At 33.6% G+C, this 23,648-nt stretch overlaps 2 protein-coding genes across 3 annotated transcripts; one reads left to right on the top strand and one right to left on the bottom strand.

Annotated features, from left to right (window-relative positions):
- The first annotated feature begins 500 nt into the window (after positions 1-500).
- On the top strand, positions 501-11,466 carry LOC106756431 (replication factor C subunit 1). Of its 2 annotated transcripts, none has more exons than XM_014638859.2 (22): positions 501-574; positions 709-822; positions 1,300-1,755; positions 1,834-1,901; positions 2,106-2,181; positions 2,255-2,316; positions 2,407-2,555; positions 2,730-2,860; positions 2,965-3,153; positions 3,243-3,364; positions 3,441-3,648; positions 6,344-6,397; positions 6,577-6,746; positions 7,399-7,489; positions 7,862-8,043; positions 8,145-8,184; positions 9,811-9,935; positions 10,290-10,362; positions 10,460-10,552; positions 10,637-10,880; positions 10,964-11,017; positions 11,104-11,466. In XM_014638859.2, the coding sequence occupies exons 1-22, from the start codon at positions 572-574 to the stop codon at positions 11,229-11,231; spliced, it is 2,832 nt and encodes a 943-aa protein (XP_014494345.1). In that variant the 5' UTR covers positions 501-571; the 3' UTR covers positions 11,232-11,466. The 2 variants fall into 2 exon arrangements, with proteins under 2 accessions (XP_014494345.1, XP_014494344.1); XM_014638858.2 differs by having other exon boundaries at positions 10,961-11,017.
- A 1,132-nt stretch (positions 11,467-12,598) lies between these two features.
- Positions 12,599-16,000, bottom strand: LOC106756417 (fasciclin-like arabinogalactan protein 15). The gene is made up of 3 exons (XM_014638841.2): positions 14,530-16,000; positions 13,411-13,530; positions 12,599-12,999 (listed from the first exon to the last, which is right to left on the bottom strand). The coding sequence occupies exons 1-2, from the start codon at positions 15,806-15,808 to the stop codon at positions 13,457-13,459; spliced, it is 1,353 nt and encodes a 450-aa protein (XP_014494327.1). The 5' UTR covers positions 15,809-16,000; the 3' UTR covers positions 12,599-12,999; positions 13,411-13,456.
- Positions 16,001-23,648: the final 7,648 nt, after the last annotated feature.

Here is a 23,648-nt window from a genome sequence, read left to right as displayed (position 1 = left end):
TGAAAGAAAACATTCAAAGTTGTCTCTTAGATAAACTTTCTAATGATTTTACATTATTTTTATCCAAGCCGTGCCACAGATACATATAAAAAGATAATCTAACATTCAAATTAATAATTATTATTCTCATTAATTATTTATTAATAATTGTTATTATTCAGGCTAATTAATATACAAATAATAAATTTTGAAGAAATATTTTCATAGCATGCAATAATAATATTAATTATAAGGCATATTACTTTCCACAAATACTTCCTTTTTTTTAAGCCATACATACATACTATTTAATACTGATTCTATTTTATTTATTTTTTATTTCTATGGCACTAAGAAAAGTTAATTATATATTTGTTCTAGTAACTTTGACTTTATTTCTCTGGTTTGAATTAAAATAAAAATTTTATATTTATGGGTTTTCAAGTCTTAATTTTAAAATTAGCCGAAGTTATTCTTTTCTCTTTTAAAATAATAAATAGAATAACTAATAATATTGCTGTTTGGGAGTGAAGTTACAACACAGTCTGCGTTCAGGTGGTGCAAACTTTCTGTTCTCCCGCCCTAAACAGAGATGGTAAGTTAGGGTTCTTATTTTCTCTATCTTTCTCTTCTCTTCGCCTCTTAAAAACCGTTATCGTTTCGATTATCTTTCTCTGCACCTTGAAATTTGTTACCTTATGTTTTTTCTTTCTCTCTGTCGAATTGCAGAGTGATATAAGGAAGTGGTTTATGAAATCACATGACAAGGGCAACAATGCCGCTCCCTCCAAGCCTTCCAATCAATCCAAGCCTTCTTCGGATAAACCCCAGTCCGATAAAAATGTTAGTGTGCTGCTGCTCTATGTTTTATTTTATTTTGTTTTATTGTTTTTTTTTTTCATTTTTAAATGCAGTGAGTTTTGAAGTCAGAGTGTAGGTTTAGTTTCTATTTCCAATGGTTTAATGGAAATGGGGGCATGCATGGAAAAAAAATAATGGAATTTGAAGAATGCGAAACTTTGGTTCTTACATTGTCCTCAGAACAACAATATCGTTTTGGGATACCCTTTTTTGTTGCGGGTTTGTTTGCTTGTATTAGTAATGGATAAAAGCAGACTTCTTATGTCGTTGTTTTTTTTTTTTTTTTTTTTTTTTTTTTTTTGCGTATTTCTATCTTTTTGAGCTGAATATTGTTGTAGGTTTCATCCGGTGCTTGGCGAATCAGGGAATTAACTATTATCACTTGGGATGGTAGGGTATTTGAATGTATAAAAAATTATTGAAGGGAAAAAGGGAAAATGATTTTTACTCTTCTTGCAGGTGGCTGGAGGTCAAGAAAGCTCCGGGAGGAGGGTAACTAGCAAATATTTTAACACAAACAAGCAAAAGGTGAAAGATGAGAAAGAAACGCAGGAGTTACCTGCTAAAAGAAAGAATGTGAAGGACAGTGAAGATATACCAGAGCCTAAGAAAATTCATGAAGATGTTGGAGATGATTCTGTCTTGCCCACCAATAAAAAGAAGTTAGCTGAGGCCACTCCGAAAAAAAAATTAAAGAGTGAATCAGGTAAAGGAATTCCCCAAAAATCTGCAGTTTTGGAAGAAAGTGACGAAGATGATGACAAAGATGCCGTGTCTGCTGTTAAATCTGCTGGAAGGGGTGGTGGAGGAAGGGGAGCATCTGGGCGATCAAGTGGTGGGAGAGGTAGAGGAGGTGGTAGGGGTGGATTCATGAATTTTGGAGAAAGAAAAGATCCCCCACACAAAGGAGAAAAGGTTCAGATTTATCAAGCATTTGGATTTTTTGATTTTTAAAATTTTTGTCAATGAATTGAGACTTCTTTTGTGTGTCAGGAAGTCCCTGAAGGTGCTCCTAACTGTTTAGCTGGCTTGACTTTTGTGATTAGTGGAACGCTGGACAGGTAATTGAATCCTAAATTTTTTACGTAGCCTTCTCATATTTTCCTTGACTTGCTTGTTCAGAAGTTGGTTTGTTCATTGCTCATCTTTTATCCTCCACTATTAGTTTTAGTATTGTTTCTCATTCTATTTTTGAAAGTTTGGGTCTACAGATCATATTTCGCTAGTTTAGGTTTTTATATATTTTTTGTTCTGCACATTTACAGTTTGGAACGTGAAGAAGCTGAAGATTTGATTAAGCGCCATGGTGGTCGAGTCACTGGATCTGTCAGCAAGAAAACGGTTGGATAAGGATTTTTCATTCAAGTGTGTTTTAATTTTATAATCAGTATGTGATTAACACCCTCCGTTGCAGAATTATTTGCTATGTGATGAAGACATTGGGGGACGGAAGTCTGAAAAGGCCAAAGAGCTAGGGTTAGCATTATTTTTTTATGCTGTTACAAAGCATTTAAAACAGTTTTTGTTTCCATTGTAATACGACCTATGTTTTATATTTCTATATAGAACTTCATTCCTCACGGAGGATGGATTATTTGATATGATTCGTGCATCAAAACCTGCAAAAGCTCCTTCACAGGTAGAAAAGAAACCTGTGAATAAAGCTGTTGCAGTAGCATCCCCGTCAAAAGTTTCTCCGAAATCGCAAGTAAAGGGTAAGCCCTTATAAGTTTATGCTTTCTGCTTCTATTTTCTGCATTGTTTGGTTGTGCTTTTAATTATCATTTTTTTATATTCATGAATTAGCAGAGGGTTTAAATTTACTTATTACAATCAAAGGGTATTTGTTTATTTACGTTCTGAGTTGCATTCCTTATGAACAAATGCAGTTCCTCTGTCTTCACGATCACCTTCTAAGCAAGCTAAGCCAAAGGCTGCTACTACTGTTCAATCTTCTGTTATGTGGACAGAGAAATATCGACCTAAAGATCCAAAAGATGTCATAGGGAACCAGTCACTTGTATATCACTAGTCTTCATTGGCATATTTTAGCGATTATATTTTGTTTTAATGTATACCTGAACTTGAATAATCAATTTTCACTTCCTTAAATGTAATGTACAGATTGTTCAACTACGTAACTGGTTGAAAGCTTGGCATGAACAATTTTTGGACACTGGTAACAAAATAAAGGGTAAAAAGCAAAATGACTCTGGTTTGAAAAAAGCTGTCTTGTTAAGTGGAACCCCTGGTATAGGAAAAACAACTTCAGCAAAGTTGGTCTGTCAGGAGCTTGGTTTCCAAGCCATAGAGGTTGCAATATTTCTCGGTAAATTTGTATATTTGGATAAATCTATTTTGCCATGTAATTTCTCTCACATTTGTCCATACATTCATTGAAGGTTAATGCTAGTGATAGCCGTGGAAAAGCTGATAACAAAATTGAGAAAGGAATTAGTGGAAGCAAGACAAATTCTGTTAAGGAGCTTGTAACCAATGAGTCTATTGGTGCTAATATGGAACGGTTGATCACTCATCATAACATGTAAGTTTTGAGTCCATAATGCACCTTGTTAAATCGTTTTAATTATAAATTTCAGGTCCAAGCTTTCCAAATCTGTGCTAATTATGGACGAGGTTGATGGGATGTCAGCTGGTGATAGGGGTGGTGTTGCTGATCTTATTGCTTCCATCAAGATATCAAAAATTCCTATCATCTGCATTTGCAATGACCGTTACAGCCAGAAACTTAAAAGCCTTGTGAACTACTGTTTGCTTCTAAGTTTTCGGAAGCCTACAAAGCAGCAGGTCTTTCTGTTTTTATCTAAAAATATTTAGTCAATATTGAGTGATGCTAAATGAAGTACCTCCAGCCAAATATAACTATTTTAAATGTTACATACCTTGCCTCAACTGTGGAGCTAATTTAATTGTTTTTGGGAGGGAAATGATGACAGCCAGTTGTTATTTTTTGGCAAATAGTTTGTTACTGGTTATCCTGTTTTCGTTGCTTCCCCTCTATGGCATAGATGGGGTGTATAATCTCAGTACTGAGTTATTTCTCTATATCAAGATTGCCAAACTTCAAAGTTTGCATGAACCTGTGAGAGGTTCATAGGCTCAAGAGAGTTCATAAATATTTAAAAGATTGTCAAAATATTTATAAATAACATAATGGTTGAACATTTTAATTTCATAATAATGCAAAATAGTAATCCTCTATGTTGGAAGTCTTACATCGACTAGGCCAAGTCATAGTATATAAGTGGGTGTAAACCTTATCTTACAAGCCGGTTTTGTGGGGTTGAGATAGGTTTAAAGTTCACCTTTTAACATGATATCAGAGCTATGTTAAAACCTATCCTAGCGATATGTTTGTTAGGCATATTGTTCCACCTGTTATTGGGCCGTTATCGGACCATCCATTAATGTCTAGTTTCACGTCCGAGATGTATATATTTCGGCAAGAGGGGGGTGTGTTGGAAGTCCCACGTTGACTAGAGATAAGATCAATTCATAGTATATAAGTGGGTGCAAACCTTACCTTACAAGCCGGTTTTGTGGAGTTTAGTTAGACTTAAAGTCCACTTCTAACACTCTATTAAGTTAACAAGTCTAGTAGTTCATTACCATTAAATAAGCTCAAGCAATGTGAAGTAGCAAATCCATAACAAGTCTAGCAATAACATTTGTTTGATGTACTTTACCATATATATCTATCTCTCTCTCTCTCTCTCTCTATATATATATATATATATATATATATATATATATATATATATATATATATGGCAACTTAAGGTAGAATTTTTTTTTATAGGCAAATGTTAGTTGTTAGTATTTTGTTAGTGGAGGGAGTTGAACCCACAACCTCTCTCACCCTCCCTTCCAAACCTGTCAAGCCAACCTTATGACTCTTAAGTCTTAGTGAGGGGAGTTGAACCCACAACCTTTCCCACCCTCCTCTAACTTAAGGGAGAGTGCTAGATGTATGTTACTATATGGATCTAGGCCCATCTCTATTTAATGCAATGTAAATTATATATATATATATATATGTGTGTGTGTGTGTGTGTGTAACATGTTTCTTTGTTGTGCTTAAGACATAAGGATTCCATACTATGACTCCCATTTATATCTTCATCTATTGTGTTTCCACCTAATATGTACCATTTCTTCTACTTTTAACACTTGAGAAGCAGTCCCTTTTCCTTTTGCTGAATTTTTATACACTCCTAGGTATATAAGATTATAAGATGGTACTAACAATATAGGAATTGCAGAAGTAGTAAATTCGGACTCTAAGAAGTAAATATGAAAATAGGAATTTTAGTTTATGTTCAATAATGCAAGGAGAGATTAATTTCAATAGTTGTGCAGATTTCAGTTAAAATGCACAATGTCTTCCTTAAATTGAAAGTAAGTGGGTAGAGGAGAAGGTCATGCTTGTGGAGTTTCCAAACTTTTATGCAATCCCACAACAAGGCAGGGAGAAGAACAAATCATTGTTCGATAACCATGATGATAACCTTCAACTGCCCAAAATCTTGCAACAAACCTTAGAAGTATTGTCATGAATGGAGAAGTGTTGGATCCAATGTTTATTACTGGGCCAAAAGATCTAACTAATAGATTGGGTATAACTTTTTTTTACTTAAGATTGTAACAATCTAAGTGTTGTGATTTTATTGCTACTTTGTCCACCTGGATTCCTCCACAAGACAATTGATGCAACCTGCAACAAAAAACACCTCTATTAACAAGAAGGGGAAAGGGAGAGAGAAATGTGAACTACACATTAATTGCTTTTTCTTCTTTCTTTGTAAGCCAAAACAACACAACTTGAGTTGTTTCACTTAAAAGAAAAAGAACAAATAGTCTCGCCAACTTGCTCACAAACTTGCTTGGTTGAGTTTTACTTGAGTCCACCACAATTCTTCATAGTCTGCTACCTGATTAACTTGAAATGAGGAGTTGGGATCTTTAACTCGTGCAATTTTATGACCATGTTCTAGATCATAAAAGTGATTATTATTGTTAAGTGATATGTGCTTCATAGTCCACCACTTTAATTGCTTTTTCTTCTTTCTTTGTAAGCCTAAACAACACAACTTGAGTTGTTTCACTTAAAAGAAAAAGAACAAATAGTCTTACCAACTTGATCACAAACTTGCTTGGTTGAGTTTTACTTGAGTCCACCACAATTCTTCATAGTCTGCTACCTGATTAACTTGAAATGAGGAGTTGGGATCTTTAACTCGTGCAATTATATGACCATGTTCTAGATCATAAAATTGATTATTATTGTTAAGTGATATGTGCTTCATTGCATTTGGAAATTAGATTATCTTAGTTTTTATATGTAGTCTGCATAGCCTAAAATGCAGGTCTATTCGGCAACATGTAGCATTACTTTCTTAAGTTTGTTAGTTTCCTTTGCATGTTAAAAAAACAATTATGCTGAGGACGGAGAGTTTTGAACTTAATATTTTATTCATGTCAGATGGCAAAGAGGTTGATGGATGTTGCAAAGTCTGAAGGGCTTCAAGTCAATGAGGTGATTTCTTTTTTACTTACGAAGTTCCATCTTGTTTGTGAGGATTTTTATTTTGGATTAATTGTGTGGACTTCGAGGGTTCAAAGTTACTTCCAATCATTTATATTCATCTCAAATTGTGAAATATTTTCTGTGTTGACTTACCTATTTTCTTAAATTGTTCACAATGATTGTTTCAGATTGCTCTTGAGGAACTAGCAGAAAGAGTTAACGGAGATATGCGGATGGCAGTAAATCAGTTACAGTATATGAGCCTCTCTATGTCAATTATCAACTATGACGACATTAGACAACGCTTTCTTACCAATGCAAAGGATGAAGACATTTCACCATTCACGGCTGTTGATAAGTATAATATATATTTTATCTCTGTACTAGTCTTTAAACTCATTATATACTGTTGAATATCTCATGCCTTCGTTCGAAGCATTAGAATTTCAATGGGCCTCCTTAATGGACTAAATGTTTTATTCCCTTGGAATAAAATATGAACTTATTCAAAGGTAGATTTTTCTGTGAGAAATTTTATACGTTAACGGGACTTGGGTGGAGGCAAAATGGACTTTCAATTGGTATTCTGAGGGGTTAAGAAAAAAATATGTTTAGGGTGTGAACTCAGTTGATATGGTTTAGACAAACAAATGAATTTTTTCTATTAAAGTTGTTCTTTAATGAATATGGTTCTCTTAATTATTTTTATTTGTTCCAATTAATCAATTTGAGGATCCCTACATTCATTTCAAGTGTTGATTTCTAGTTATTATGTTTTTTTTTTCACTAGTCTGCTCTGATACAAGTGGGTGTGATGATATTTAATAAGGTTTATACTTTATAAGCTGTAGTTCTGTGAATGTTTGCCGTTTCATCAATGATCCATTGGGAGGGGAGGGGGGGGGGGGGGTTGGTTGGAGGCGCTCTGCATGGCTTAGATGTCTGAAGGATTAACTGCTCATAAGGTTGTGGCCAAATTCAATTTCACAACAACATCTCTTTTCTTGTAGGCTTTTTGGTTTTAATGCTGGGAAGTTGAAAATGGATGAGAGGATAAACCTTAGCATGAGTGATCCTGATCTTGTTCCTCTTCTTATTCAGGTTTGGTAATTCATTTTCATTATTTTATCAAGTTAGCTTGTTTAAATTATCTTTGAAGACCAATAGCCTGAAGAACTTGGTTGACAATGGCTTGGATAGCACTTCTTATATTAACCTCTTTCAAATTTGATTTCACGTGTACATTTATATAACAGTATTGCAGAATGGATTATATAAAATTGGTATGGTTTTAGATTTCAATATCAGTTGTTATACCAATTATATGTTAGAATTCCCTATCCTGAAAATATATATGAAACCTGCCCTAGGTTAAATTGATCCATGCACATTCTTATTCTTGGGTGCTGCAAATGTGGCTTGTGTTTCAAGTACTCCTTTCATAACTGTTCCTTATGGCATTATGCATTGCAGGAAAATTATATTAATTATAAACCAAGCTTGGCCGGTAAGGATGACAATGGGATAAAACGCATGAACCTAATTGCCCGAGCTGCTGAGTCTATTGCTGATGGGGATATAGTGAATGTTCAGATTCGCAGATATAGACAGTGGCAGCTCTCTCAAGCTAGTTGTACAGCAACATGCATAATTCCGTATGTAACCTTGTAACTGATATGGCAAATAACACTTTTCTTTTAGATTTTGCTCTATCTAGTTTTTTATCCATTCACTTTTTCATCTTTGTTTGTTTCAGTGCATCATTGTTGCATGGCCAAAGAGAAATACTTGAACAGGTAAAAAATTTATTGTGTTGGCAGTTGCAGTATGTCAATACCATCCTGCTGCCCTCTTTATTTTGGGCTCAGGGGGAGAACATAGTTATCAATGGCACATTCAGCGTGTGGCTGAGAAGCCATCAGCAGTGGCAGTACATGATGAGTTCATTTTTCATTCACGTGTCAGTCCTTTAAAGTTTTTTTGCCCATAAAGAAGGGTTGCTGTAGTGAGGACAAAGTTAACTACGGACCTTTGAAAATGATCAGGACAAAGTTAACTTACGGACCTTTGAAAACTAGAGCACCAGAGTCCCTTCCTTCTATGCTACCCGAGTGACAGAGGCACCCATCTCCAGTGAAACCCATCTTTCACTTCAGTCTTCTATATTCTGCAGTTTTGGATCTGATTAGAGTGTTCCTTAAGGTTTTAAGTTGAAGGGGATGTCATGGTTCCACATATGGGTTTGGGTGAATAGTACTTCCATCGAGGGAGAGTATAACCAATGTCAAAGGGACACACTTGAGGGGGAGTTCATTAGAGTTAAGTATGTGTTGGAGTTTTACATCTCGGGTAAAAATATACAAGAATAAAAACATATAAGAAGAAAAGACCCACAAAACTATTGCATTAAGATTTTAGGTTGGACGTAGTGTCATGGTTCTTTATGTGTTTGCCCGTGACTTATTAGTTTCCAATCTCCTCTAGGTCTCGAAAAAATTGGCGTTATCTCAAGTTTACAAGTGTTATATGTCTTTATATTAATGTCTTGTATGCTTGGCTCATTCATGACTTGGTTTCATTGCATTCTCCAATTTAGATGCTTAAAGATGTAAAACTGTCTACCATTCTGCAATATCTTTACTTAATAAACATTAAAGTGGAGTCAAGGATGATTTTACATCATAAACTATAGTTATGGTTAATGGTGTCAAAATGTGTCCACCCAACCTCATTGTTTGGAAATTCAATAACAGACAGGTTACGTTAATGTAATTTTTAAAAAATTGAAATAATTAAAGTAGGTTAAAAAACGATACCTACAAGTTAATCACTAAATAAATATAAACAGAAAATGAAAAAAAATTCAAACCACTGATAACCATAACGTGCAAACACAAATCAGTGATGATATAATTACAATCCTAATACCTCACTTTTAGAATTTCAAATTGAAAGGAATCAACTTAGCAAGTCATCCCAGTCCGTTGTTGACTTGGTGGATTATGAGACTTGAAGTTTGAGAGAAAGTGAAGAGTCTAATATTTTTTATTAACATAGTCTGATACAGCTTTTACTGTACTTGTACTTATAGAAGACAGTAGTTCTAAAAAATGAAAAAGGGCGGGAAGCCCCTAACACAACTCTAACATAGATATTAATAATAGAATAAAAGACATTATATTTCAACAATGAGTTGCAGTCCATTGTTGATTTGGTTGATTATGAGTTGCGTTGGTTGTTTTTTGCGGGTTGGTGGGTTCAGTCATGCCACCAACCCATTTTGGCGGGATGAATTGGTTGACCTGTTTCGATTATCCCTATTCATGGTGGGCTTTTGTGGGTCGTCGTTTATACTGGTCTTTTCATTGAACTCATCTGATTTTGCTTGTAGGTCTGTATCATAACTCGTATTATATCTGCAGGGAGAACGCAATTTCAACCGGTTTGGTGGGTGGCTGGGGAAGAACTCGACAATGGGCAAAAACTTTAGGCTTTTGGATGATCTTCATGTTCACATTCTTGCTTCTCGTGAATCCAGTTCAGGAAGGTAAATATGAATTCAATATTTTACCTTCAGATCGCTTCTTTTTGAGTTTATTGTCACCTGGTTACTTGCTAAATGCTTCTGTCAATACATGGAAATTTGTAAACCTTGATGATTTTGGAGAGAAATAAAGTGCAGATCAAATCCGGTGACATTGTGTCATCATTTTTATATTTTTTAATATTATGCCAATCTTAGCTTTGGTGCTTCCGTTTTATATATACAAATGTGGGATGTAATTTGGTTTTGTATGTGTGGGCATATCTATTAGTTTTATAAAGTTACATCTCCAGTGATCTCCATTACTACAGTTTCTAGTAGAGTGATTATAGTCATACTTCACTAAATGGTTTGCAGGGATACCATTCGAATGGAATACCTTACACTTATTCTTAAACGACTGACTGAACCCCTACGAACCCTTCCTAAGGTTGGAAGTATATGTGTTTCTTTGATTCTAAATATTCCAAATGTTTTAAGCTGAAATGCTGAACAAAATTTAATTGCCCTTTCGGAATAATGACCAGGCTGAAGCGGTTCAACAAGTTGTGGAATTCATGAATACATACTCTATCAGTCAGGAAGATTTTGATACTATAGTAGAGTTATCAAAATTCAAGGTTCCTTAAATATATTTGATGTTTTTCTTTATACTACAAACTACTATCAACCTCGGGTTAATGTTTTGATTTTACATGCATCAGGGTCAGCCTAATCCACTAGACGGGATCCAGCCTGCCGTTAAGTCAGCTTTGACAAAAGCCTACAAAGAGCAAAGCAGATCTCGGGTGGTTCGAGTTGCCGACCAAATCACACTTCCTGGTGTAAAGAAGGCCCCTAAGAAGCGGATTGCTGCTATTCTTGAACCAGCCGAGGAAGGAGGCAAAAATGAAGATGACACCTTTGACGAGAGTGAAGAAGAGAACACCTCTGACACAGAAGAGTTGGGTAAGTTATTTGGTTTTTATTATTATTCTTTTAATATTGATTGATTGCTTTTGACAATTTTTGTTCGTGTGATGCATTAGAAGGCATCACCAAGGGTGAGAAGCTGCAATCAGAACTTCAAAGCTTGAATTCAAAAGGTATGTGCTCGTCATGTGCCATTGGAGGTTGCTTTATTGTAGTTTTAAGTGATTTATGATTTATACATCTTGGTTGATTCATGTAGCCACGCAAGTACAGTTGGAACTGAAGGGAACGGGTAATTCGAGTTCCAAGAAGGCATCGGCTGGTAGAGGAAAAGGTGCTTCCGCATCTGGGAAGAAGGTTGCTCAAGCTCCAAAAAGAAAAAGGTGAAATATTTGACATCGTGCCTTTTTGTCGAGCCACTAGCAGTATTTGTATAGAACCATGCTCTTCATGTAGTTGATGTTCAGGCTTCATAACTTTGCGTTTGAGTTTTAGTAAATTTTCCAAGGAGAACATGGATTGACTACTTGTGGTGGCTGTAGATGATTTCAGTCTGTCCACGTTAGAAATTAGAATTTTGCTCTCTATTTTATGAAGCGTTTATTTCTGGTTTGAGCTGTTACTCTTTTCTTCCGTGATATTCTTCTGCAATGACATGAATGCCGAAATGATGTTTTACCTGGATGAGCGATATTAAGTACTCCAAACGGAAAAAATTGAATGAGTTCATTCAAAATTTTATCAATTTTTGCCTCCTTTTGTTTTGGGAGAAGTTCAATTGTTGGGTAACATGAAGAAGAATAAGTTGGATAACATGAATTAATACTATTTAAATTAATTTCAGTTTTTCAAATATGTTTTATATATGTTTTCATTATGTAGATTGAACTTAACTACTTTATGTTTATTCATTGTATCAGTATGAATAATATTTCTTTTCGGTTAGGGAATTCATGAACTTAATCGCCCTAACTAATGGGAAGGCTTCCTACACCTTCCCAAGATTCGAATGTTCTTAATTGAGGGCACACTATCTTATATATATACACAAATTGACGAGAAATATGAGTGAATTATATATATATTTATTATTGGATTTTTTTTATATTTTCTTAAATTAAATATCACTCACCAACCATTCCTATTTATTATTACTTTATAGATTCCATTATGTTTTAGGATCCATATCTGCGTGGGCCTTTGGTTGTTGTGAGCTTAAAAACTAAGAAAGTGACTTGTCAACTCAATAAATGGCCCCAAATTCTTCTGCACACGAATGAGCAATCTGAAAATAATAATAATAATAATAACAGTAATAATAGTAATAATAATGAATAAAAGATTTGAATTTTGTCAATCCCCAGCAAAGAGGTACTTTTCATTTTCAGATTCAGAATGAGTTGTAAATCATATTTACTGTTTTAAATATTCATACAATAAATTAAAAAAAAAAAACTGTAATATCACATGGATGATACTATATGAATGCCTACAGTTAAAATGCTTTAAGACTTCTTGGCCACATTTGTTTTTATCTATGTTGTTAGATCACACTCATTGACTAGCAGACTTTATAGGTATGATGTTGAGGTTTTGTGATTGGACGTCATATTCGTAATTTTCAATCATCATATATGATTGAAGCACTGAATTATGTAATGTTTCTACAACTAAAAGGTCCAATTATAACTCGTTTTAAAGTAAATAGAGAGATGAATGGTAGAAAGGGAAGAAGATGAAATTTACAAACTGTGAATACAGAAAAGAATCATTTTATTGATCGATTATTACTGTATTTCCATTTGTAAAATTACTTACTGAATCGGGCACAGATTTCCCTGCCATCTTATTACATAAAAAAGCCTTCTCATCCCACCAGACACAACCTCCTAACGATCTGTGGCAGTACTGCTATGAACTGAATCTAAATTGCATATATGCACTATATATTGTTTTACTACACTTGAGAAGAAGCTTTTGTTCTCCAGTTCAAGACCCAAATCCACAAAGAGAAAATCGAGAAGGAAAAAGAAAAAGAGCATCACAAAAACTGGGGAATAAAAACCAAACCCATAGAACCTGCTATTAACCATTTTCATGTAACCTGTCCTTCACATTCCGTTGACTTTTTACATCTTTGGAATTTCCTGTGCAGCTGCATCCAACCATGTGTAAGTAAACACAAAATGTTTAAGGAAAATAACAAACTTTAAGGTCAACTTAATAGAAAACAATTGTTACAGAATGTATTAACTAACCCCAAAAGCAACTAACCAAAATGGATATGAAAGAGTAACAATAAATGAAGTTTACTTTTGCATATTTTATACTTTTTAGAATTTGATATTCAAGCCCACATGATAGAGAGGGAACACCAACTTACCAGATTTTTATACTGTGATAACAATTTTAGCTTTGAAAATTCAATTATTGAACAAAATAAATCAAAGTTGACATGCAAGAATACTCTCTTCATAATTAATCCTTAATTAAGTCAACAAGATCCAGTTAACAAGCTAAATCTAGTTGTCACGTAACATGAGATGTAGTAGAGTTAGAATCTCACTATTTTCGTTCTTAACGAGTCATGCTAGCATGCTGATAAGAGCAGTTTATTGACAAGAGATGAATCTGGAATTCTGACCAAAGCTTCCAAGCATCCAACACGCTGTTTCCAACAATTTTCCTGCCATGCCATTCAAACTTTAGCTTAGAAACTAAAAGCATTTAATCAGTTATGAAGAGTATCACTTAAATAAGATTAAGAAAAAAGTTTACTGAAATAAGGCAGATAATTTCTTTATGCATATTAGCATGTGAAAAGAAGTTTACAAGTCAAACATGTTTGTAGATGGAGATTACCAACAAAAAATTCATTCTATCTAGATAATTGTCTTCTCTCTATTGTTCATCATCTAGTTCCCAAATTCTACATGCAAGCATGCACAAAGTAGGAACTTACTATAGTACTCACAAATTTAGTGAGAAATGGTGAAGCATTTAAAAAGCAAAAGGTTAGAAGTAGAAGATGATAGTTGTTGGCATAGGTGGGACAATAAAATATTGGTATCACCACAATCATAAGAACGCAACTTTTCTCAAAAGTTTCTTTCCACCTTTCAGAAGCTTGACCTAACAAGCAATTCGATACGTTGAGTGCTGCCAATGTACTCTTTAAACTTTTACACTTCTTTCTTAAAACTTAAGAATCCATTTTAAACTTTTCTGGCAGTCTAACCTTTGGCAAAACCAAAACATTGCACAAATTCTCACATATTCCAAACGCCCTATTCAAGAAACTACAACTTTTTATCTTAGCTACAATCTATTTTCAACTTAAGATATAAATAAGAATTTCGTATGAAAATTATTTAATCCTACTTTAAACTTTGTTAGTAAAAACATCTTATACACTATAGAATTTATACAACAATTACCTATACACATGTTTTACTAATCCTTAATCAATAATTGAAAATAAATAAATAAATAAATAAAACTAGCAAAAGTCTAGCCACATAATATAAAGTAAACGCAAATAATAAGTTAAATCTAAAAAACCAAATTAAACGCACATCATAGTCATCTTGACTTAAAAAACACCCAAACAAACACCACGAAACAAAAAGAAAAGTAAAAGCGAAGAAAAAGAGAAAAAAAAAAATTAAACAACCAATTAACGCACCTCTTCTTTGCTTAACGACGACCTTAGCGGGTTGGGCCCGGGTCACAGGCCCAGCCTCTTCCTCCTGAGGCGGTAACAGAACGCCGTCGATTCCCTGAACGGAGATCCGTCCATCCGTGAAAATATCCGGGTCGAACAAATACGCGGACCCGTCGCCGTGACCGAACTTGACGGAGCCATCAGCCTCCTGAGCCGTCACCTTATGAGGCAACCGTAACGTGTCGTAACGGACCTTCCCGAACCTTCTAACGGCATTGTACATGCTCTCCTCGGTCTGATACTCGGGAATCAAGTGATAGTACATAATCTGTTCGGGCGAACCCGGTTCACTCAGCTGGTCCGTCGTTAACTTCGCCATCGCTTCGTCGTTAGGAGCCAGCACCGTCAAAACGTAACCCTCCGAAACTAACCTTCCCATCTCCGTCGCCAGTGACGTTAAGTTTACCAGAATATCCGCCATTTCGTTGTAACCACCGTAGTGGAGGAGAGTTTGGATGAAGTCTTTCACCTGTTTCTCTCCGTTGAAGTGATGGTGGGGTCCACCCGGTCCAGGCGCAGGTGCCGGAGCCAGTGAGGGTCCCGGCGCCATCGCGTCGTAGATCGGAAGCACAGGCGGGGAGCCTGCCGGCGACGGGGGAGCTGGTTTTTTCAAGCGGTGGGTGCGCGGGTCGACCTCCGGAGCGGATTCGGGTTTCACGGCGGCGATGGAGATGAGGTTGCGGCGGCGGTTGAAGTCGTCTTGTACGGAGCGAGGAATGATGAGCGTGTCGATGCCATGGATGACGCCGTCGGGTCGGGTCAGGGAATCCGGGTGGGTGACACGGGAAGAGTCGACGTTCCAGTGAGTGGAATTAACGGTCTGGAGAGAGAGGTGGTGATTCGGGGCTAGGGTTTTGTGTCGGGTGGGTCGAGCTGGGTTACTTAACCCGGATCGGTATTCGGGTTTGGTGATTCTTTTGGGGACGATGTGGGACATGAGAAGGGTTTGGAGAGACTGCAGGTTGCGGGGTTCGAGAAGGAAGCGCTTGAAATCAGGGTCGAGATCGCGTTCGAGAGCTTCATTTCTGGGTGCGAAGATTGTGATGTTGTGGTTCATTACAGTATTTTCGAGCGTTTGAAGGAGCATGGCTTTTTCCACTAGCTCAGCAACTTCAGTGTAATGCGAGTCCAACAGCGCCACGAGGATAGAGTTTGAGTTTATTTGGCCTTGTGAGAGAGAGAATGTGATGGTTGGAAGAAGGAAGAGAAGGATGGTGACGCCATAGATGCGGCAATCCATGGCGGGTTTTGCTTCAGACACAACACAGAAAGAGAAGAGAGAAGGAGAGAGAGTAACAATGTTGTTTTATGTTGTGTTGCGGTGTGTGTTTGTGAGATTGTGTTGGAGACAGAGCAGGTTTTGTTTTGGTATCGGTGGGGTTAATGGTGTGTGATTTATTGCCTTTGATGTTGTTGAGGTCGATATGAGACTGAACAAGTCACACTAGTTATTACTTATCAGTGTCAATGGCTATGGGTAAATCCAGAGGTGTCGGTTGCTTCGTGAAAATCCAAGGCTTACGTGGCGGGTTTTCATTGGTGTGGGATCCACTAACCCAACTGCTACCTGGCTCGTGAATAAATGAACCATTAACATTAAACCCACTCTCATTATTGTCAATAACTATGTGTTTTGACTGTCTTGGATAACTTTTTCACCTTCTGCATGTAAAGTTATTATTCTGTGTGGGGATTAATTAATTAAATGTACTAGTTCGCAATTAGCACGCAGAGAATAAGTTGTTTATGAGATGATGATTAATTAATAGTAAATAAACAAAAAAAAAAATACATTGAAGGAGATGTGAAATAAGTGGTAGTGGCCCACTTGGCTTTGGGTTCCCTCATATGCTCAGGTATTATTAGCTGAGCTGTTTCTGTCCTCTAGAGACTCCTGTGTACGTACCATACAACCCTTACTAAAACTCTAGAGAAAAGACATTTCGAATAAAATCATATAATAGTATTTGTTGGGAGATTTGGATTAATAGGTTTAGAAGGAAAGTTTATGATGAGAAAAGAAATACCATTTTCCTTAAGTGAAGCATCTATCTGTTCTTTGTATGGAGTGTGACCTATCCCCCACCGGCGGGCTATCAGTCTATCTCTTCACCTTTCTTTACTTACTCTTCACTTTTATCTTCTCATTTATGTTAAGCTCCAAATATGGTAATATATATTTGATTGATGGATCAATAATTCATTGCTTATTAATTAAACACTATTAATAATCTCATTTTTATAATTTCCCTCGATTCACTTTTTTATATTTCCTTAGAGTTACTTAGTTAATTTCAACTTTGTTAAGAATTTTTATTCTTAACTTTTATTCAAAATATATACTTATGGACATTCATTTTTTAAAATCAATATTAACATCACACAATACATATGAAATATTAAGAATTTATATCACAATATTTTACATGAATAAAAGGTAAAGATGTATTTAAATTATTTCTAAAGTATCATAATAATAATGTATAATATGATATGTGAAGGTTTCCTTGACCTAAGAAAGTCATATAAAAAAAAAATAGACTATAGATTTTGGGAGATAAAAGACAAAGGAAAATACAATTAGGAACGTAATTTCTATAATGAGTATTGGGTGGGGAATGGTAGAGGAATCCATTATTGTATAATTAACAATGATTTTGGTGAGATTATTAAATGAGTTTGGTTTGGTGTATCCTTCAACAGTATGGTAGGAGAGAGGGAGTTTTGGTGGAAAAGAGTATTAAGACTGTGACCATATAAACCCTAATTTTACTTCCTTTTCGTAACTTCTATACATCGAAATCTGTCGGTGGAACTATACATAATCATTTAATCACAATTATTTTAATGTATGGAATTTATAATTTCTGACTTTGGCATATCTTTCAGTAGTTGGCAAGGAATATAGATACGAAAATGTGAATTCACCAAAGCACCCTTCTAAAAGTATCTTTAAAACTTGTGAGTCATTGTACATGAAAAGGGTACCGTGGACTATACTCACTACACTTTGCTACCAAACAAAACATCTCGTCAAAACAAGTGTGCTTGCTTTTGTTTTTGTCCTCTGATGATTACACAAATTCAACATGTTGTTTTCTTTAATTTGCATTTTATAGTCTGGTTAGAATGGACGTCTCACTTGTTTCTACACGGTTTTTCGTTTTCTGGAATTCTTTTCCTCTGAGAAATATTTCTGTCATGGGATTTTTATGGATCAAATCCATTGCACTAGAAGACTTTCAACAAAGACATGCAAAAGCACTCTCAGACAGCATATCTCACAACGTATGATTTTTCAGACACTGTTACTTTTTGTAGGTAATAGTTTCATGTTGGAGTCTCATAATTTGTGTCCGAACAAGTTTGGACACTCATGATTTATGCTATAAAAGGAAAAAGAAGAAGAAGATGTATAAGGTTTGCACAGAAAACTGTGGAATTCAGATTAAACATGGAAGATCACATGTTCTCGTCAGTTAAAAAAAAATGTAACAATAAAATATGTTTGTTCTTTATTCTAAAATGAAGAGATATTTGAGTGTTTTTTTAGGACAATTAAACATTTTACAATACTTTTTTATAATATTTTAATATTATTATTTGATTAGTTAAAAATTATTCTATAACCAATAATAATAATAATTATAAACACTACTATAAACAAATAATGTTAAAATGTTATAAAAAAATATTGTCAAAATATCATTATTATTTTTAAATAATTACACATAAAATTTTGTAAAAGGGGGTAAATTTTAAGGGAATTAAATGTTTTTTTTCTCTAATTTCTTAAATTTTTGTAGATATTATTTGTATATGAATTTGGATTGAGTTTGTAGCATTAAAGAGGGCTAAAGTTGCAACCCACACAAAACCCAACATTGATGTTCTAGTAAGCCCAACATATACTAGAGTTGCCATAAACATAGGCCATGACTGATTTTTGGACTACTCTGGTACTAGGTTAGTTTTCAAGCAAGTTGCGATGGTGGAAAAAAAATAATATAACAACTAAAATGTAATACTAATTTAACTGAATTCAACCATGTGATGGTTTATAATATCTAAATTAAACTACTTTAAATTATTTGAACTGTTAATAAATATTTATCTTAAAATATATTTATCCCTTATGATTTTTTTTTCCACCATCTCACCATCCCAAAATATTATAAATGTCTTGTATCTTGTATTGAGTGTTTATTATAAAGTAAAAAATCATATTTAATAATAAAAAGTCAACTGTTTATACTTATAAGAGTATAAGAGTCAAAACTCTATAATTTAACTATAAATTGACATAGTCTATCTCATATTACAATTGATATCACATGCAATATCCTCTCTTCTTTCATGTGACCCCAAATCCCATATTAAGATTACAAGGAGAATTTAAAATGCTAGCAAAAAAGAATTGGGTAGTGGAGTAGAGAATGCAAAGTTATATGTAAGGGAAATTCTGATCTATATCAATAATTTTTATAAATAATTAAGACATTAATAATTAATATTTGATTAATTCATTAATACATAAATTTATACACAAATATCTCACTTTTTTGTGTGTGATATTTTACCGTTAAAAAATATTGTTTTTCATAAATAATTAATAGATATATTTTACTTAAAATTCCTCTATTTATAACAATTTTTTTACAATACTTTACTTTATTATTGAAGTTACGTGAAGTGATAACCACAATTAAATACATCAATAATAATATAATATAGAAGGATTAACTTTTTATACTAAAACAACAAGAAGTATTAACTTTTTTTCTTAAAATGCTTTTTCTTCCAAAACTTACAGCCTGGCGCCACATTAGAATGGTTCTCTTATTTATGAAATTTGGGGACAACCCATAAACAAATATCTAACAAATCCACTCATATTAATGCATACCCTTAAATCAATCTCTTTAAGATTCAAACCAAATTAAGTATGTTTACATATACCTAAATTGTAATGTTATTTCATTAGATTAATAATTTTTCTTTAATTTGATTTGAAGCATTTATGGTTAGCTTTGTTTTGCTAAAGAGAAAGATCCTTTATGCATTGTTTTACTTCGTAAAGATATATTTAAATAAAAAATGTGGCAAATTAAAATAAAATTTAATTAATAATTTAGTCTCTATATTTAAGTATTTGATTTTTATATTTAGTTTTAACTTAATTAAATCTCTATTTTTATAAAAAAAGATTCAATATAATATTTTAAGTGTGATATATTAAAATCTAAGATAGATATTAAAAATTGGATCCTTTTCTATTTTATAAACTTTTTTATTTTAACAAATAATACTTTCCAAATAGAAGATGTAGAAACAACTCAAAAGTTTAGAAGGTCTAAAATAAACATAATACTTATTTTTATTTGCTAATTAAATAATTTATGTTCATATTTATTATAATTTATTTAAAATTTATTTTTTGATATTTTTGTAATGCAAAACCATATACTAAATTGAGATAATTAATTTTATTTACATTTCTTTAATAAATAATAAAGCCTGTTTAATCTTTCTGCAACAGCTCATACTAGAATTGTTAACATTATTTTACATGGTATACATGTATTTGGAAAAGAATATATACTTTTTTTATATAATTAAGAATGTTAATTGGTTGATTATTTTCCAATTTTATAATTTCCTTCAATATATTTAATTCTAAAAATAAATTCAAATCAACAAGATTCAACAAAATTATCATTTTTTAAATGTTTTTTGAGATTTAAGCATTTTTCTTTCAAAAATATATAGTAGCTTTAATTTTTTAATACTAAATAAAAAAGAAAAATATCTTCGTATATTTTAAATTGTTGAAATCTACTTTGAAGCATTGTAATTGCTTTACCCACAATGTCCAGAAAGTAATTGATTCTAAATGATTCTTGAAGAGATTTTACAATTTCATTTTCAATATTTCCATTAAATTGTTTTTTTCGTGACTAATACATTTTTCAAAACTATATATTCATTTCAATAGCAATTTTCTTGCCATAAATCAATGCATTTTCAAATCTTTTTTCTATGTACTCTTCAAAAAAAATAAAAAATGAAGAAAGACATTTTAATTGTTCAATAGCCTCATTAATGTATATATCTTTTGATTATAAATTCTTACTAATCGAAATTACTGCAAATGTGTATTAACTTTAATAAAATAATAGACATAGACTAATGTGTGTCAAATTGAATTAATAAAAAATATGTAATTATTCTGTTTTTTTTAAACAAAGTTATGATTTGTTGACTCAATAGATGTCGCTTTCAATACGAATAGAATTTAACATTACTCATAATAATTTAATTAAATTTTATTTTCAAACATAATTTTACAATTAATTTAATTGATATATATTATAACTAATTGTTTTGGATATTTTTTAGGGGCCTAAAGCAAGAGTTTTACTTGCTTGGATCTTAAGATGACTCTAAAAAAAATCCAAATATGACAAATTTATATTTTAACATGTGACACTTTTAAAGGAGAGGTAATTCCAATTTAATATAAATGATAGTTTTTTAAGAAAATAGAAAATTAATTATGTTTTTCTTAGAAAATAATAACTCAATTGAATAAAAAATTATAAAAGTAAAAAATAAATTAAAAACCTAATAATAAAAATCAAATTCCTACCTTTTAAAGTGTGAATTGACTTTTTCACGAAGTTTAAGAAAAAAATCAACTTGTTATTTTTGTAATATGTAATATAGTTTCGTAAAGGTGCACGTCTCATTTGTTTACATATATGACTGTTTTTCTTTTCATGAAGGAGAATATTTTATGTGATTATGGAGATGGATAATGGTCAATGGTGATACCGTGGTTATTAATACTTTTATTCTTTCGTATGAAATTGTTTGAGGGTAGGTCGTTCTTTCATGTTTTGTTTTTTTTTTCACTGTTTAATCTTTTCTTGAGAATGTAATTCTCTTATAAGTGGTTGATTTGTAAAAGATATTCTGACACTCAAGTCAAATATGTTTTATCAAAAACTTTATATTTTATAAGGATAGAACCATGTCCTTTTACCTATAGTATATTCATAAGGTTTGTGGCTACCAAACACATTGATTAATCATTAACATAATATATATTTACACAATCAAATTCAATAATACTTACCAATATACCTGCTAACTATCCATTAATATCATATTCTCGTGCAATATAACATGTCAATCACTCGTAAATAGCGTGTATTCGTATTCAATATGGCCATTAAATATATTAATTGGTCATTAATGATATTTACCTTTCATGATTAGTCTTTGATTGGCAGCCGGTTAGTTGTCTGTTTTGACTCCAGATTCTCCTTAACCAATAGGTCACCAGGGTATAGTACATTAAGCCCCCCAAGCTCCGAGTAGTTGTTTGCAGGTGCGAAGGGGTTTAAGTATATATTCCACACAAATTAAACTGGCGAGAAAGATTGATTACCAAAGGTTTTGATGACGAGACTTTGCCACTTAGATTGGGACGAGAGTGAGAGTTCACGAAGAACGTTCCCCACCGCTCGATTTAGGACAAGAGTGAGAGTTCGTATTGAACCATACCGCTCGATTTAGGACGAGAGTGAGTTCGTATAGAACCTCACTGCTCAGTTTAGGACGAGAGTGAGTCCGTATAGAACCTCACTGCTCGGTTTAGGACCAGGGGTTCTCGGAGAGCGTCCCCTGGGTTTTGAAATATTGCATGAATGACATTTGTCTGTCTAGCTTCAGATTGATCACTCTTAGTTCCAGGTCCCGAGTCTCTGGGCATGTAAGGAAAGAAGTGGCACGGTGAGAAATGGCTTTCTATCCGCCACCCACTTTTACTAGAATTAAGATATACCATGACCTGTAATAGGATCATTGTTAACACCCTGACAAGTGTACCAGATCGTATCAAGTAATAAATAGATGGTAAGTCCAGATATCGTTTCCCAAGGGACTCTTAGGCCTAGACGTTCATGTGAATTGATTTCATAAGACTTAAATAAAGAATGAATTTATGGTTTATAATGTGAAAATTAAAATAAACATGCAAATGCAAAGCTTGATCAATTGGTAAATAAAGATATGAATGAATGGTGTTGTTGGGGTTTACGGTTTCATCCTAATCCACTCTCCTATATCTATTATTCTTATCTGTTATCAATGTTCATGCAACTTTCTAATTTACTCTAAACCCGATTCCTCAGCGAAAAGAGCCTATCATCAATTACTAGTTTACTATTTTTAGTCTCCCTAGTAATTACTAACGCATTAATGACAGAAGCTTAAAGCAATTGACCGTTCTATTCTTATTCCTAGGTAATATTTCATAATCAAGAGAATTCTTCTCAGTTCTAGATTTCTTTGTACGTTCCCATATCGACAAAATCAATGATCATAACACTGAATGAGTTAAACAATGCAAGCTCTCAACTTAGAGAAGAAAACCCAAAACTATTGATAACAAAAGTATATGAATAAAATAAGAACTTTGATATAAGAGAGTTTCAAAAGGATTACATCGTTCTCCAACAACAAAGGGTTTAGTTCACCATTGTCATGGTGAGACTAGATGAATTGAATGGAAAGAATGAAAAGATAAACCCTAGATTTGGTAAAGTGGAGTTGTTGCATCCAAAAGCTGCCTCCAATGAGTGTAGAAAGTGTTTTGTCGTCTTTTTCTGCCAAAAGATACATGCACTGAGTCGTCTGGGTTTATTTATAACACAGAAAAATAACAGAATTTTGGCCCAGGCCCATAAGTACAGCGCTCAACGCTAGGTCCATCGCTCAGCGCTAGGTGCGATACTCCACTGGAACGCTCAGCGTTGACGCTTAAGCATTTGACAGTGGCTTTTTCCACGAAGCTGGCGCTCAGCGGTGAAATTGGCGCTGAGCGGTGGGTGCGATTCTTCTTTTGCACCTTTCTTCATTCTTTCTTGAGTCCAACTCCTTCCTACTTCACTTTCCATCCTTTAATTCTCGTTAAATCCTGTCAAAATAATGTAAAACCAAGCATAATATCTCTAAAACCACCTTTGACTCTCTTGTAACCTAACTTAAGTGTTTTGCATGATTTTAAGCTCATT

Source organism: Vigna radiata, chromosome 2 (genome assembly GCF_000741045.1).
Source record: "Vigna radiata var. radiata cultivar VC1973A chromosome 2, Vradiata_ver6, whole genome shotgun sequence".
NCBI lineage: Eukaryota > Viridiplantae > Streptophyta > Magnoliopsida > Fabales > Fabaceae > Vigna > Vigna radiata.
This window is presented reverse-complemented; position numbering and strand designations above follow the sequence as displayed.

Bases quoted from the DNA above. Each gene is read 5' to 3' on its own strand.
- LOC106756417 (XM_014638841.2), bottom strand. From the start codon at position 15,808: ATGGATTGCCGCATCTATGGCGTCACCATCCTTCTCTTCCTTCTTCCA. The intron at 13,531-14,529 runs GTGCGTTAATTG...ATGGCATGGCAG, and splicing joins CGTCGTTAAGCAAAGAAGAG to GAAAATTGTTGGAAACAGCG.
- LOC106756431 (XM_014638858.2), top strand. The intron at 1,756-1,833 runs GTTCAGATTTAT...TTTGTGTGTCAG, and splicing joins CCCCACACAAAGGAGAAAAG to GAAGTCCCTGAAGGTGCTCC. The intron at 8,044-8,144 runs GTATGTAACCTT...TGTTTGTTTCAG, and splicing joins ACAGCAACATGCATAATTCC to TGCATCATTGTTGCATGGCC.